Here is a 16996-nt window from a genome sequence, read left to right as displayed (position 1 = left end):
AACTTTTTATTTAGTTTTTCCTTATAAATAAGTGAGTGTATACATGTGTGTGTGTGTGTGTGTGTGTGTGTGTGTGTGTGTGTGTAGTCTCATTTCTGTTTTCTCTTTTCCTTAACTCCACCTGATTTTGTTCTGCTTGATACAAAAATCTACAAGAAAAAAGTCTTGCCAAGGATAAATAGCTCAAGTCAAAACCAGGGCACAGAAATGATGGAGCCTGACACTCTCACCCCTGAATGCACAAGCAATATAATATACCACCACTTCTTCTTGGAAAGGCATACTAAAAAGAGGGAAATTGTGTGTATTGAAACAAGTTCTTATCTAATATGAATAACTCATATACTTTACAATGCAGGGGCACCTCCCACTTTGAACATATGTCATGTGGTCCTAATTTAGACTCCATGTGATTAGACAGTGACTGTCCAACCATGAGTCTTAGGTCTCAGACATAGAACTGACACAGTTCTCTGCAACATCTCCAGGAATCAAACTCCCTCTGGGACATTCTTAATAATGCTCTGGCACCAATATGCACCAGTTTTGATATGACATCCTCATAATGAGGAAATGGCAACAACTTGGACTAAGAGCAGGTTGTTTTACCACACCTCTTAGTGATAAGATGAATTCAAAAGACGTTATTTTTTGACTGGTACAAAAGCCAACTTCAATATCTACAGAAGACTGACTGTGATAACCATGACAGAACTTATCCTGGGACCAATAAAAAAAAAGACCATAGTCTAGGCCTTGGCCTATAATCTGTACAACAACCAAGATCTCTAGAACTCCAGAGGTCTGAATGAGACAATTGCAACCGAGCAGATCTTCCGAAAATATAAGGAAAGACTCTATTCTATGCTTCATCCTAGGATCGAGGCAAAAACTAAAGAATAATGATGGAACAAAACTCCTAGAATCGTAAAGAAACTGGGGCTGAGTGGAAGGGGAAAGATGAAGATGCCCTACCTGGGCTCCAAGGTCGTGGTGACGGAGCTGCAGAAGGAGCTGTGCAACTTGCACGTTCAGGCCAACCGGCTGCGCTACCACAATGTCATCCAGCACATGATTAGACACATGACTAAGGGACTGGACATGTCTCCTGCTTTCATGGAGATGGTGAAGACCAGTGCCACCATAGACATTGTGCAGAAGAAGTTGGTTTATCTGTAGATGTGCACATATGCCCCTCTGAAACCAGATCTGGCCCTCCTGGCCATCAACACACTATGCAAAGACTGCTCAGATCCCAACCCCATGGTTCAAGGGCTGGCACTACGGAGCATGTGCAGCCTCAGGATGCCTGGTGTAGAGGAATATATCCAACAGCCCATTCTCAATGGTCTGCGAGACAAGGCTTCATATGTGAGGAGAGTGGCTATTCTTGGATGTGCCAAGATGCATAATCTTCATGAAGACTCCGAAGTGGATGGTGCCTTGAACGAATTATACAGCCTGCTGCTTACCAGGATCCAACCGTAGTTGTGAACTGCTTGAGGTCTCTGGAGGAAATTCTGAAGCAGGAAGGAGGTGTTGTCATCAATACACCCATTGCCCACCTTCTCTTGAATCACATGCCAAAATTGGACCAGGGGGCCAGACTGAAGTTTTGTTTTCTGCTGCGCTACCAGCCCCGCAGTGAAGAGGAGCTTTTCGACATCCTCAATTTGATGGACGGCTTTCTCAAGAGCGGTAGCCCTGCATGGTGATGGTGGCCACGAAACTTTCTGATCCTGGCGCAGAAGTTCCCCCATGTCCAAACAGACCTGCTGATATGGGTCAAGGGGCCCTTGCTGGCAGCCTGTTCTTCAGAGAGCCATGAGCTCTGCTTCGCTGTCCTCTGCCATGTTCATCAGATTCTCAAGAGTTTGCCCGGCCACTTCAGCAGCTACTACCAGGAGTTTTTCTGCTCCTACTCAGAGCCCCACTACATCAAGCTCCAGAAGGTGGAGGTGCTCTGTGAGCTGGTGAATGATGAGAATATGCAGCAGGTACTGGAAGAGCTTCGAGGATACTGCACTGATGTGTCTGTTGATTTTGCCCAGGCGGCCATCTTTGCCATAGGAGGCATTGCCAGGACCTACCCAGATCACTGTGTACAAATCCTCACTGAGTTGCTGGGGCTTCGACAAGAGCATATATCACCAAAGCTATGGTGCAAACTTTCCGAGACCTGGTCTGGCTGTGTCCTCAGCGTACAGAAGCTGTGTGTCAGGCCCTGCCCAGCTGCGAGAACTTTCAAGATAGTGAGCCAAAGAATGAGCTCCTGCCTTAATGCCTTCATTCCCTAGGGGAAGCAAGTGCTGGTTTGGCTCCTGGGGTACAGGGGGAAAGAATTCCCACCCTTATGTGTTGGAAGACTTTGTGGAGAACGTGAAGTCCGAGACGTTTCCAGGAGTCATGATAGAGCTCCTCACAGCCCTGCTGCACCTTTTCCTCACCCAGCCGGAGTGTCAGGACATGCTGGGTCGCTTGTTGCATTACTGCATAGAGGAGAAAGACATGGGTGTTCAAGACCGAGGGCTCTTCTATTATAGCCTTCTCTTGGCTGGCATTGATGAAGTAAAGCGCATCCTGTGTAGCCCTAAATCCGACCCTTCTCTTTGACTTTTGGAGGATCAGGCAGAAAGACCCATGAATAGCTGGGCCTCAGACTTCAATACACTGGTACACGTGTACGGCAAAGCCCACTGGGCAACCATCTCAAAGTGCCACGGGTCAGAACATCATGGCCCAGATAATGGCAACTCCTCAGCTTTTAGCACATCACAACTCCAGGAGACTGGAGGTTTCCTGCTTGTTCCCAATTGCCAGATTACTGCTGAGTCCTTTGAGAAAACATGGCTAAGTCTGGAAGTTGCACAGCAGCAAGTATTCCCTTGGCAGGGAGTCATTCAACCCGACGCCCTGCAGATGGGCCTCCAAGTAGTGAATATCCAGACCATCGGGATGAGCAGGTCCGGTGCACAGACATGGAAGGCCTACCTCAGTGCACAGGACGAGACTGGCTGTCTGTTCATAACAGAACTCTTGGTGGACCTCGAGAACTCAGAAGTGCAAGTCTTGGTGAAACAAAGTGAGGCTCAGACTGAGACCCTGACCAGTTTCATGTCAGTCTTACAGATGGTAATTGGAACCGTGGGAGACATAAAGTCATAACAGATTCTCGTGGCCTTACCTCAGAGAGATGAGGACTCACACAGAAGCTATTATTCTTCCTGTGAGGGCTTCTTCCAACCTCGATAATGTCAGTTATAAAGAATGGGAAAGGCAAGAATCAGGATTTTTATGTGTTGCCCAAATACCATTAACTTATTTATTCTACTCGTTTGTATATGAATGTCCACCCTTCCCCGTTTTATTTTTTAAATAAAAGTATCATATGGGTAAAGGGATGGAAGTGGGGATGGGAAAGGGTAAAGAAAAGCATTTGGATTCCATTTCAGGAGCTGATTGACTAATTAAAGATGCTTGATGTATATGGAAACTGGAAAAAAAAAAAAGAATCATAAAGACTCCATCCTAGGCTCCATCCTTGGACCTGTGCAAATGCCAAGATCTCTAGCTGCAGAGGCAGGATTTTATCATCCACAATGGAGCGGAAAGTTTCCAGACATCACCAAAGGAACCAAAAGAAGATATATGGAGCCTGTAATTATTCCAATGACAGTATACTTCAAGGGCGGAGAAACCCTGTATCTCATATCCCCAATATTTACTGTGCTTATGCAAGAAAGAAAAAAAAAAGAGAAACACAAATTAACATTTTATTTTTGGATTTGCTATTGTTATATGTTGCTTGTCCCCCCCCCTCAGGTTTTTATTGTGTGTGTGCTTTTTTGTTTGTTTGTTTATTTCAGGACTGTGGTTACTGTGTGGTTGCTATATATATTTCTGTGGTGCTTTTCGAGTTTTTTGTTTGATTGTTTTGTTTTTGTTTTTTAGTATTGTTGTTAGGTTTCTCCCTTTTTCCCTTTCTTCTCTTAAACTGATATTTATAGCCTCTAGAGGACTTCTCCCAGTTTTTGCTTGTTTGATTTTTTGCCCCATTTTATTTCTTTTCTTCAAACAGAACCACATAATTTGAACCATCTTATCTCAACTCACAAACTGAGGGGGAAATAATGGAGGGTACCAAGACCAGACATTATATGAACATTAAGTAGAAATTAAAAAATGATCAGACATGCTAGACACAGAGGGGACCACTTATATTAGCAACCCGAGTGGTAAGGGAGGGGGATGTGGGATGCATGCTGGGAACAGGGGTGGAGGGAGAGCAACTTTGGTGGTGGGAATGCCCCTGATTCAATATCATTATGTACCTAAAAAATTACTGTGAAAGATTTGTAATCCGCTTTGGTCAAAATAAAAATTTAGAAAAATAGGGGCCGGAGAGATAGCATGGAGGTAGGGCGTTTGCCTTTCATGCAGGTCATCGGTTCGAATCCCGGCGTCCCAAATGGTCCCCCATGCCTGCCAGGAGCAATTTCTGAGCCTGGAGCCAGGAATAACCCCTGAGTACTGGCCAGGTGTGACCCAAAAACCACACAAAAAAAAATTTAGAAAAATAAAAAAAATTAACTCAAAAAAAATCATGACAATATAGGTAAAATATAACAGAATAAAGTAAAATGCAAAGAATAAAATAACGATATATTAACTGATATAAAGACCATATACAAGAGAAAGAAGAAAGAAAAAAATAATAAAATAGTCATGTGAATAATAGTAAGCAATGACAAAATTTGCAATAAATATAAATATTTTCTAAGTTCCAAAATCAGCTGAAATAAAAAGGCAAAACAAACCTAGAATTCATTTATTTTAAATTGAGTATAAACCTACTTAAATTGTAATAAAATTTATAATTTATAACTTAAAAAAAGAAATTTATAGCCTCAAGAAGGACTTCTCCCATTTTTTGCTTATTTGATTTTTGCCCCCCTCGTTTTCTTTCTTTCCTTCCTCCTTCCTTCCTTCCTTCCTTCCTTCCTTCCTTCCTTCCTTCCTTCCTTCCTTCCTTCCTTCCTTCCTTCCTTCCTCTCTTTCTTTTTTTTTCAAACAGAACCACATAACTTGAACCATCTTGTTCTGCCTCTCAAACTGAGGGGGAAATAACGGAGGTTACCAAGACCAAATAGTCGTATGAACATTGAGTAGAAATAAAAAATGATCAGACTTAGGTACCAAATCCAAAGCCAATGACAACAGGATCAATACCCAATCTACAACAAGCTAGACACAGAGAGGACCACTTACACTAGCAGCCCAGGAGCAAAGGAGGAAGATATGGGATGCATGCTGGGAATCAGGGGGGAGAGGGAGGACAACATTGTTGGTGGGAATGCCCCTCATTCAATGTCACTATATACCTAAAATTTTACTATGAATGATTTGTAATCCACTTTGCTCTAAATAAAAATATTTATTAAAAAAAGAAAATATTATGCTAAATGAAGTAAGCAGAAGAATAAGTACAGAATGATAGCACTTATTTGAGGTATTTAGAATATATACCATATACATATGTATATATATATGGTATACATATTTGTTCCATGAACAAATACAATAGTAAAGGGTAGAAACTCCAAGCACTGTAGGTGACAGCATATAGAGAGAAGTATTTAAACCAAGTGGAAGAGGGGCAACACAAAGCCTCGACTATCCGTTATACCATAAAGAAACCAGAAACAAAGGAAACAGCAGTTTAGAGTGAACAGGTATGCAATCAACCTCTAACTACAAAGCCCTATAATAAAATCCTAATGTATTTATCCACAGAACCAGGTGCAGAATATGATTCGAAGCCAGGGACTCCCGCTGCAGTGATTACTAGCAATTTGTTTTAATAACATAATTTTATCAAATATAAAATAATCAATCCTTCAGCTTCTTTGTCCACAGTGGTTTTTAGAAAGATATGGTGGACACCCTAATTTTATGCCTCGGTTCTCAATTATACTAGATACCATATACAGTGCTCAGTATGACAATGTCTCGATAAAATACTCCAATTTACCCACTTCTTTCTGTTTATGTCTTCTATTAGGACCTAAAGCATATAATCATCCAGACCACTGAAACTGTCAACCGCACACCATAAACTTACGTTACAGGTCCCACTCATCAAATACATTTTTGCAAGTTAACATTGCCTTTCTTTTCTTTCTCTCTTTCTTTCCTACTTCCTTTTCTTCCTCTTCTTCATCAATTCAATCTATGATAAATAAAGTCCACGCTGTTTCTCTTTAGGAAAGGAACCCTGATACATAAGATGTGGCGGATGATACTACAGAGGGTAGCTACCTCTTATAGTCCTCACTACCACAATGCTTAGTACTCTAGATGCATTAACTATACTTATCATAAAATGCTCCAGCCACTATCTAACCCTGAAACCTTCATTTAGCAAAGCCCACCCCCCATCAGTGATGAAGTGTCTAATTTGAAAACCTTAGAAACTCTGATGTACCGGCCCAATTTTTTAAACTTATTTTTACCATATTTACTTATTTTTCATTTCTCTCCTCTCTTATCATTTGTTGTCCCTTTCTTTCTCTCCTAATCTATATCTTAGCTAATTATTGAACTTTTCTTAATTCACTTCTTAAGAGCTCAGACCCATCCTATGAGGGTCAGGCCTCTAACAACTTAAGAATAGATCACTAATGTCTGTCTTTATGTGGGTCTGAGTTTGTGGACAATGGACTCCTCTCTGATTGCCAAACCTAAATTGTAAACAATCCATGGTAAAATGTATATGAGCCCCCCATATATTATCCCTCTCACCCCCTTCAGAAATCCTTCTATCCTTTCATCTCCCAATCATGATCTGATATCCCTCCTTATTTAATCCTCTTTACCCTCAGGTTCCAAGACTGACGTCCAGCCCCAGTAAGCCACCACCCAGCTAAAAAACTGTTAAAAGTAAAAAAGTGAAATGATGTTGGAAGTTCTTCCTATGTAATTTCAAATTAATTAAAACTTTTAAAAGAAAAAAAATAGACATAAAAAGAATTTAAAGGTGAAAGTCAAAACACTAAAGTGTCTAGAGATATGTTTAAAAGCTCAACTGGGCAAGATTTTTAAGTAACAAATATTCAATATAAATACGGAACAAGTATTCAATATAAAAAAAAAGTAAGCAGATTGGTTGAATAAAAAAAAAAAGACAAAACGGTTAAAATATAAGGTCCAAGCCCAGGCACTACAGTGCATGGTCTCCCAGCCCCAGTACCTCAGGTACTATCTTGATATCTCCTATTCCCCCCACTCCAATAACATAGAAACATAATCATTTGGGAATGGGCACTTCCAAAACAGAAAAGTCACTTGATAAGGGATGATAAAATTAACAAAGAATAACCTAAATAAAGATCCCTAGCCAAACCCAGTGCATTAATTAGGAAAAAAATAGAAAAATGAACAACAAAATTTAAAAGAGCATTTGACATAAGAGGAAAGACAAATGGTTCATAACATGAAAAGATGTTGATTTAATCTCTGATAATAAAGAAAATACAAATCAAAAGGACAATAAAACAGAAAGCAGCAATTGGGACACACAGCATTTGACATGTAGCAGTCTATAAATATTTTGCCAATAGTTAAGCTGAGCCTGCACATGATCAATAACAGTAATTGTATACTTAGGAATATATTCTAGAAAAATGATGCATATATGTATGAGAAGACAAACATAAGAATGTATGCTATTACCTGGTAAAGTCAAAATTAGAAATTAACTGCAAATGTTCAATTGAAAATAAGACAACAGAGCTGGAGTATTCATGGTTTAGGTGCTTGCTTTGTGAACAGTTGACTTGAGTTTTATCCCTACCACTATATATGGTTCCCCAGCACCACCTGGAATAGTCCCTGAACCATGAATAAACCAAACTGAGTATGATCCACACCTCATCACCCAAAAGTAATATTTGTGATGGAACATATATATAATATTCATATCTATATCTTACTTGTTAATTTCTAAATTCTGACAACAAAATTCACCAATTTTAGAGTGAATAACTTTGTTAACATTGACAGACACATTCTTTAATCATCAGAGATTATCACAAGCATCTGTGAAACTTCCTTTGAAGAGTACTTCAATTTAATCAGGATTAAAAGTAAATACAACTTTTATCCTTGACATCCTTGAGTGAAAGAACTTTAGTTTTAATACCATCAGAAAATATAGAGGGGGCAGTAAGAATATGGAGACTTAATTTCTTATGGCCTTCCTTAATAGCAACTGTTTTCAAGAGACTATAATCTATTCCACAGAAAGCTTATTAAGGGTCTTAAACAGATTCTGAGAAAATTCACACTCAAGATAAACAAAATACCATTAAACCCAAAACAATGTGGGTATTAACGGTTCTACAAAAGATAAGCCTCTGATGAGTCATTTCTAAAATGATGGATCTGTATTTAAAATGCTTTGTATTCAAGCTAGAAAATATATAAAGGAGACATAATTTATGAAGCAGGCTGACTGAGGAAGTTTTCCTTCAATACAGCTTTGTTTGACTCTATGCAAACATCAAGCTAAGAATGGCAAAAATGAATCTCTCTTCCTACATGTTGATACTAACTTTTTCTTTGCTTTCTCATGGCATTTTATTTTCAGCATCCAAGTCCATAAGAGGTATAGAAGACGACATGGTATTTAATACATTTAGGCTAGGAAAAGCTTTACAGAAGGAAGATAATGCAGAAAAATCTGTAGTTGCCCCTTCTCTGGAACAATATAAAAGTGATGAGACCAGTTTCATGAATGACGAGGAAAACAAAAACTCAAAGGTAAGTGGCAATGTTTCTTTTTCTCAATTTCATTGGAAATTTGTGTGATTTCTATATGTGTAAATAGTCATAATATGCACAGGGCACTTGGTAACATTTCATACATGTCAGGCTGTACTTCCACCTGGGACACTTCTTATCCAAAGGGTTCTTTTCCTCAAAAATGTTTATCTAAGATATTTTTAAAGAGTCAAAAAAATTGATCAGTAAGTTCATTATTCAATTGTATTATAATTCCATTTCCTGTAAAACCACTAAAAAACTTATCAACCTTTTCTTTACAGAATGCAGGTGCCAAGCACAATTTCTTAAATCATGGTCTGCCACTGAATCTCGCTATAAAACCTTACCTTGCACTAAAAGAATCTGTAGCTTTTCCAGCGGAGAATGGAGTTCAGAATATTGAATTAACACCAGAAAAGAGAGAAATTGGGGAAGAAGAAAACTCAGCTAAATTTCCTATAGGAAGGAGAGATTTTGACAGTAAGTTGGTTGTCTTCCCATAATTCAATTATTAGATCTGAATACCAAAAATAGAACACTGAGCTTAACTGTACTGGATCCAACCATATTAAAGTCAAATAAGACTATACTTCAATTACACTTGATACCAAGTAAACCTAGCCAAAGATGTGTAATTAAAAAGCACTTGAATAGTGATTATAATTTTTATTTATTCAGCATTAGCAGTATGTAGCATAAGTATGTATGTATTACAATAAATTAACACATGTTTTAGGATAAAATAACTACTCTTTTAAAGATCAACTTTTATAGATCTTTATGCTAATAAATTCTATGTAATAATATTATTTTCAATACATTTCCTCTCCTTGCAGTGCTCAGGTGTATGCTGGGAAGAGTCTATCGACCTTGTTGGCAAGTCTAGTATCTATTGGTCCACATCATCTTTTAAGAAGAAAACAAAATCATTTAGTTGTCTTTTAGAGAAAAACCCTTAAAGTTACTATGATTTGTATTATTTTAAATGTCTATTTACAAAGAAAGTTTTAAAATATGTCTTATCTTAATTAATGATACATTTCATTTGTCCATTAAACTGAATATTCTGCATAACTAACTATGACTTCTGAGTATTTTTAAAACATGTCTAAAATGCTAAACTTACACATACTTCAGACCAAAATAATGAGGCACCATAATTTACATGCTGATCTCTTAAAAACTTAGGATAATACATGGATTTAGGTGCTTGGCTAATCACTGCTATGACTAATGATCTTAGATATAAATCTAAAGCATATACAAGACAAATTCACAGTCTGAAAAACTGAGTTAACTTTGTCTGGCCAGTAAGCAATTTGTCCTTGGTGGTATTCTTACTGCTTTTTGCAACATTTGTTAGCTTGCCATTCAATTTATTCTGCAAACTGTTCGATATCTTAGGTAGCTTAACATTTTTATATCGAGGTGTTTCATTTCCCTTATCACAGAGAATATTTTCATCATCCAAATCCACCTGTTTCCTTTTTGAGCTTTTATTTCCTGTCTGACTACTTGGTTTTCTTGCTTTTTCATTTTTACTTCTGTCCAGATGGACATTTCCAGAACTTGTTCCAATTGTGGGTCTTCCAACAGAGGAACTGACACTCTCTGTTATGCAAGATGAAAAGAGGAAAGGAATTATATAATGCTTAGTATTATTACACATGTGAATTTTACAATAACGTAATGACTAAAGAATATTAAGAACTTATGACATTTAACAAATATTTCTATTACACAATTAACAAATAGACGAAATTCTACTTTATAAATATATTACTTGGGGCTGGAGCCATAGCACAGTGGCAGGGCATTTGCCTTGCATGCAACTGACATGAAACAGACTCGGGTTTGAGTTCTGGCACCCCACTCTAAGCCTACAGGAGCAATTTCTGAGTACAGAGAAAGGAGTAACCCCTGAGTGTGTCGGGTGTTACTCAAACCCCCCCCCAAGAAAAGAAAAAGAAAATAGAATAAAAGAAATATATTGCTTACACATTGTTGTGTACCTAATATGTGTACTATACATCACCATATCACCTACATTTACATATAATTCCTACAAACAAATATTTGCTTTCTTTGAATGCCTGAGATAATTTCTAACATTTAATATCAACAAATTATTAATAAATTCTTTTTACATGTATTTTTGTGTGTGTGTGTGTGTAGTTTTTGGGTCACACCCAGCAGTGCTCAGGGGTTTTTCCTGGCTCCGTGCTCAGAAACTGCCGCTGGCAGGCACAGGGGACCATATGGGATGCCAGGATTCAAACCGATTACCTTCTGCATGAAAGGTAAATGCCTTACCTCCATGCTATCTCTCCCATCCCTACATGCATTTTTTTAAATCAAACAGTCCCTTGGACACAAGTAGTGAAGATATATTACTTTTATGGCAAAACTATAAACATTAACATTTTTGTAACCATGTTACCTAAAAGATAAAAAAAATTATAGAATCATAACAAATGGTAAAAACAAAAAGAGTAGATCTGTCCTATTACTCTAAGAAAAAGTCTAAAAGCTATCTTTAATTGCAAAATATAAATAGAACCTTAGAACATGAATCATTTTGTTCTGCCTCATATATCTATGTCTTCCTACAAATAGAGAAAATAAAAAATAGGTAGATGGGACCCAGATGCTAAGTGGTCGCAGGTGCATTGAGTGGAAAAAAAATATTCAGATCTAAATACCCAAGCCAAAGTCACCGACAATAAAATCAAAAGACACAAACTACATATAACAAGCTTAACAAAATAGACCTGTTACACTAGCAGACCAGGGAGCTAAGGGTAGACGTATGGGATGCATGCTGGGAACTATAGTAGAGGGAGGTCAACACTAGTGGTGAGAATGGTTCTAATTCACTGACACTATATGCCTGAAATACAGCTATGTAATTCACAATGGTCTCAATAAAAAATTTAAATATGTATATGTACAAATTTAAATATATATATTTTAATGTATATGCATATATATACATTTTGGTGCTGAGACAGTACAATGTATAAGGTGCTTGCTTGCTTTGCAGCCAACCAACTCAAGGTCAATTCTTGGCATTCCACATGGTTCCACACTGCCAGGAGTGACTCTTGAATACAGTGCCAAGAGTAACCCTTGAGCATCACTTGATGTATACCCCACAAAAGTTAAAAATATAAATTTTTACATTCCATGTTCATATTTTGTGAAAGTCTAGCTTACTCAATATAAAATAAAATAAAATAGTACACTATATTTCAATAATAGCTTACTGCTCAAATAAGTTCAATTACCAGAAAGTTCATTTTTCATGTGAAGAGTATACGTAGCCTCTGTTGCTGAATCACCATTATTCCATTTATTCTTGTTTATCATGTAGTCATCTTTGTAAGTACAAGCAAATTGAGATCTAATTAAGGCTTGCCTCATCTGGAAACACACAAAAATATGCAATTCATTACTATTACTTTTTCCTTCCAGATAAGGACACATTATAAAATCAAGATCTCAAATTACCCATAAAAATTTAATCATCCTAAGAGCCTAAGAGACAGAACAGTGATGGAGCATTTGCCTTCATGTAGCCAACCCAGGACAGACTGTGGTTTGAATCTGAGCATCCCATATGGTTCCCCATGCCTGCCAGGATCAATTTCTGAGTGCAGAGCTAGGAGAAACCCCTGGGCGTCGCCAGATGTGACAAGCAAAAAAAAAATTTTTTTTAAATCATTCTGGGCCATAGAGATAGCACATTAGTACTTTGCATCCCACTGATCTGTGTTCAAATCCCCAGCACCACATATGGTCTTCAGATCATTGCCAGGAGTGATCCCTGAGTGCAGTCAAGAGTGAGTCCTGAGCAGCAATGGGTATGACAGGGGTATGACAGTTATTCACAGGGGACTTTTTTTTTTTCGTTTTTAGGTCACACCCAGTGACGCTCAGAAGTTACTCCTGGTTATGCGCTCAGAAATTGGTCCTGGCTTGGGGGACCAAATGGAACGCTGGGGGATCCAACGTGATCTGTCCTGGGGCGTGCAAGGCAAACGCCTTACCGCTCCAGCCTCTCACAGAGAACTTTTTACCTCCCTCACAGTTTGTAAACTTATTTGCTATTTCTAGCAGCTTTTAAATAATAATTAAATTTAACAATAATAATTCTTTCTAAGAGGATAGGACCCAGGGGCCAAGCAGTCTCAGGAGCACTGAGTAGAAATCAAAAATTGTCAGACCTAAATACCCAAACCAAACTCAACGACAACAAAATCAAGAGACCCGAAATATAACATTAGCAGTCCAGAGGACAAATAGTGGCGGTATGAGATGCATGCTGGGAACTACGGTGGAGGGCAGTCAACTTTGGTGGTGGGAATGGCCCTAATTCACTGTCACTTTGTGTCTGAAATACAACTATAAAAGACTTGTAATTTACATTAGTCTTAATAAAAATTAAATTAAAAATTATTCTTTTTAATATATGTTTATATAAATATATTATACAAATTATATATTATGTATTTTGTGATAAAAATACATTTTAGACTCTGCATAAGACTTTTGTTACATGATCCTGCATCAGAGCATTCTTAAAAGTGAAATATAGTATGTTTAGTATGTTTAAAAATAATATATATAAAATCATAGAAACAAAAATTCTTCATTCTACAAATTATAGCATATATCTCTTTTAGAAGAAAATCATGGCATTTTGGGAATTAGAGAAATAGAAAATGGAGCAACTCTAAAATAAAAGGAAGGCAAAAATAAAATACAATAAAAAGTGAAAACAGGCTGAAAGATAAAAGCAAAATGTGAGTAAAAGACTCACATTTCACTGATTCATTGACGCACTGATTTAAACTCAAATATAGTTTAAAAATAGAGATGACTCAAATATAACATCTCATGAAGATTTGACCAAGTGACTTAAATGGTAAAAAAAATTCAGAATATAACTCTTGCATATATCTTCAAATAGCCTAATTAGAAAAAAAAGTAAAAGTAACTATTATTAACAACAACAACAAACATAAAGTACTAGAGTGACAGACTGACCTGGGTTCAAACCCTAACACCATATTTTATTCCAAGTTCCACCAGGAGTGATACCTGTGCACAGAGCTAGGAACAATCTCTTAGTACTGCTGAATGAACTCCCTCCAAAAAACAAAATTTATATTTCGTGGTTTTATTGACTTGGGGAATGCTATAGCAAGCATTGTTCTTGGCTCTATTTTTAGGAATTATTCCTGTGTCTGTGTGCAGGGATCATTCCCGGTGTTGAAAGATCATATACAGTGCTTGTGAATGAACCCTGGTCAGTCACATGCATGAAGGCACGATTTAATTAGCACTTTATGTATTTAATTTTTAAATAGAAAATCAAAGCAATTGACATTAGTAAAGTTGATTCTGTTAATCAAGTAAACTTTACATTATAATACATCATACCATTATTTATAATAACAATCTACATATTTTATAGCCATTTGCAAAACCACTGCTCAGGTTTATGATTGTCTTTTTTAATACTTGGTTTCTTTCGTTTCATCAATTATTATTTATAGACAATTTTAAAGCTATTCCCTATTGAGAGTATAGTAATCCCAGGAAAGCACATGGATGTTTGGATGTAAGCGAATTAGGATTATTTCCATAATATTTATATAGTGATGCAACTACAGATGGCCTGGAGAATTTTAGCCTCCCCCCAAATTCTTTAATAGCACCAGCCATAAAATACCCTAAGTAAAAATACAATAATCACATTTGTAATATAGACAATTGATTCTTTCCAAAACTCACATTTAACATGAATGAAACTTTTAGAAAATCTATGCTACATTTGAAATAACAAAAATTCCTTTTTTTTTTTTTTTTTGGTTTTTGGGTTCTGGGTCACACCCAGCGGTGGTGCTCAGGGGTTACTCCTGGCTCTAAGCTCAGAAATCACTCCTGGCTAGCTAGGGAGAATATATGGGATGCCGAGATTCGAACCAACATCCTGGGTCGGCTGTGGGCAGGCAAATGCCCTACTGCTGTGCTATCTTTCCAGCCCATCAAAAATGTCTCTTTTCTATAAAAATACAATCACAAAAGAGGTGTTGGGCTGAAAGCACAGCAGAAAGGGCACTTGCCTTGTATGCAGCTGACCTAGGTTCGATCCCCAGCATCCCATATGGTCCCCTAAGCCTACCAGGAGTAATTCCTTAGCTCAGAGCTGGGAGTAACCCCTGAGCACTACCAAAACTACAAAAACTACACAAAACAAAACAAAACAAACAACAAAAACGTTGTGTTACAACCACCTTACTATACTTTCCTTGGGGTTCCAGAGAGAAATTTTTAAGCTCTTTGAAATAGTCAACTACAGAAAACAGAGTTACCAGCTATTAATATTTGAAAAAACAAAAACATGTTAAGATGTAAAAGGAAAGTAGACAACTACTTTATTTACCATGATATGTTATTTTAAACATATTAGGACAGATGATAAAACCACAACAGATCTATGATGATTTTGAAATATTCAAATGAAATAAACTAAAAGGAGTTATATTGAGGGTATATTTTTCTTATAATATAAAATTTCAATGGTTGGGCATGTAGCTTAGAGGTAATGTGCTTGTCTTGCATGTGAGGTCCTGGGTTCAATCCTAGACCTCCCTCCCTCCCCCCCTTTCTCTCTCTCCCCTCTCTCCCTTTCTTTCTTCCCTTTATCTCTCTCTCATTCTCTCTCTCCTCATATTTTCCATTATACACGCTTTACAAAAAAATCTATAAATTTTCATCTATTAGGTTCTAAGTATGTAAGAACGCATAATATACCAAGGAAATTGCTACTGTGGCTTCTAAAATCAGGCACTCTAAAAATTCCTGTTAACACAGCTAAAAGAAATAATAACTAAGTTGGCTAACAGAATTAAAACTGTGATGGGTGGGGATGGAGAGACAATACAGTGGGTAAGGTAGCTTGCTTGCATGTGTCTGAGATTGAACTCAGGTTCAATCTCTGGCACCCCAGATGATTACTACCAGGAGTGATTGTACAGAATCAAGAATAAAGGGGCTGGAGAGACAATACAAGTGAATATGGTGTTTGCCTTGCATATGGTTGAACTATAGTGGCTTAATTCCTGGCATCGATATGGTACCCTGAACACAACACTGATTCCTGATTGCAGAACAGGAATAACGAGTGCACCCCTCCCCACTGCAAGACTGTGGTGTTAGGTTTGGCACTTTGAAGGTGGGCACAGTGGAATAACTGTATCCTTAACATATCCAATGTATAACTTTTAAAGTAAGAAAAGGAATTTAGGAGACTAGAATCATATATAGAGAATATATAAGATAAAATAAAGATAGGCCTAAGGGGAAAATGAAGATAAATAGAACCAGTACCAATTCCAAAAGGTCAGGATGAGGAGAACCTGACTTAAAAACATACCCAAAGAAAGACCTAGAGATTTTAATTGATCATGAGCTAGATTAGATCCATCTATGGCATATCCAGCTAAGAAATAAGACACAATGATGTGATGGGAAATATTCGCAATTCAAAAGGCTTCAGGAGCCAGAGAAGTAATAAAAGAGCTAAGGCATGTTTAAGTTTCATCCTTGATACCAATTGCATATACCCATTCACAAAGTCAGGTGTAGCCCCAATTTCTGCTGGTGTAGTTCAAATTGCCACCAGTGTACCTGCTCCCAGGGATTAGGGATGCTAGCTTCTACTACTGACTACATCAGTTACTAACTAGAGCATCTTAGGGAAACCTCAAAATCTCTCACTTATCTATCTCACCTACCTGTGGAATAATATTAGCTCCATGGAATTGTAAGGATTAAATAAAATGTGAAGGACTAGACAACTTCTAGAGATCTATTGTGATTTTATGCACTTAATAATTTAATAATAAATGAGGAAAGCATTCGTATGGAGGAAGAAATATGTTGCATTAAATTTCTTAAGTCCACCAAGTCAAAATTATCTTGGGAATGCAACTCAAAAGATAAGCTTCCCATTGGCTTCTTTATTTTAGTTATTAAGACAATCTAGGTGAGGCTGGATAGCATAGCAGGTAAGAAAGATGCTTACCTTGTACACACCCAACTTGGTTTTAATCCCTGTCAACTCATATGATCTCCCAAGCAACACCAAAAGTGATTCCTGAGC

The 16996-nt window shown here is 37.4% G+C and overlaps 2 protein-coding genes and 1 pseudogene across 6 annotated transcripts in view; 2 read left to right on the top strand and 1 right to left on the bottom strand.

Annotated features, from left to right (window-relative positions):
• Positions 1 to 966: 966 nt before the first annotated feature.
• Positions 967 to 3165, top strand: LOC126022289 (AP-4 complex subunit beta-1-like; annotated as a pseudogene).
• Positions 3166 to 8571: 5406 nt separating this feature from the next.
• Positions 8572 to 9901, top strand: PMCH (pro-melanin concentrating hormone). The gene is made up of 3 exons (XM_049783179.1): positions 8572 to 8820; positions 9105 to 9303; positions 9660 to 9901. The coding sequence occupies exons 1-3, from the start codon at positions 8572 to 8574 to the stop codon at positions 9707 to 9709; spliced, it is 498 nt and encodes a 165-aa protein (XP_049639136.1). The 3' UTR covers positions 9710 to 9901.
• Positions 9868 to 16996, bottom strand: part of PARPBP (PARP1 binding protein) — a 58021-nt gene continuing 50892 nt past the window's right edge. For 3 of the 5 annotated variants that reach the window (XM_049783170.1, XM_049783166.1, XM_049783167.1), the window contains one exon: positions 10265 to 10434. In XM_049783170.1, coding sequence (XP_049639127.1) covers positions 10362 to 10434 — 73 coding nt within the window. In that variant the 3' untranslated portion in view covers positions 10265 to 10361. Of the gene's footprint in view, positions 10435 to 12110; positions 12247 to 16996 lie in introns of all 5 variants that reach the window. The other 2 variants (XM_049783168.1, XM_049783165.1) reach the window with 1 other exon arrangement.

Source organism: Suncus etruscus, chromosome 11 (genome assembly GCF_024139225.1).
Source record: "Suncus etruscus isolate mSunEtr1 chromosome 11, mSunEtr1.pri.cur, whole genome shotgun sequence".
Lineage (NCBI taxonomy): Eukaryota > Metazoa > Chordata > Mammalia > Eulipotyphla > Soricidae > Suncus > Suncus etruscus.
Note: the sequence above shows the minus strand (reverse complement) of the source record. Positions and strands in the feature narration are given on the sequence as shown.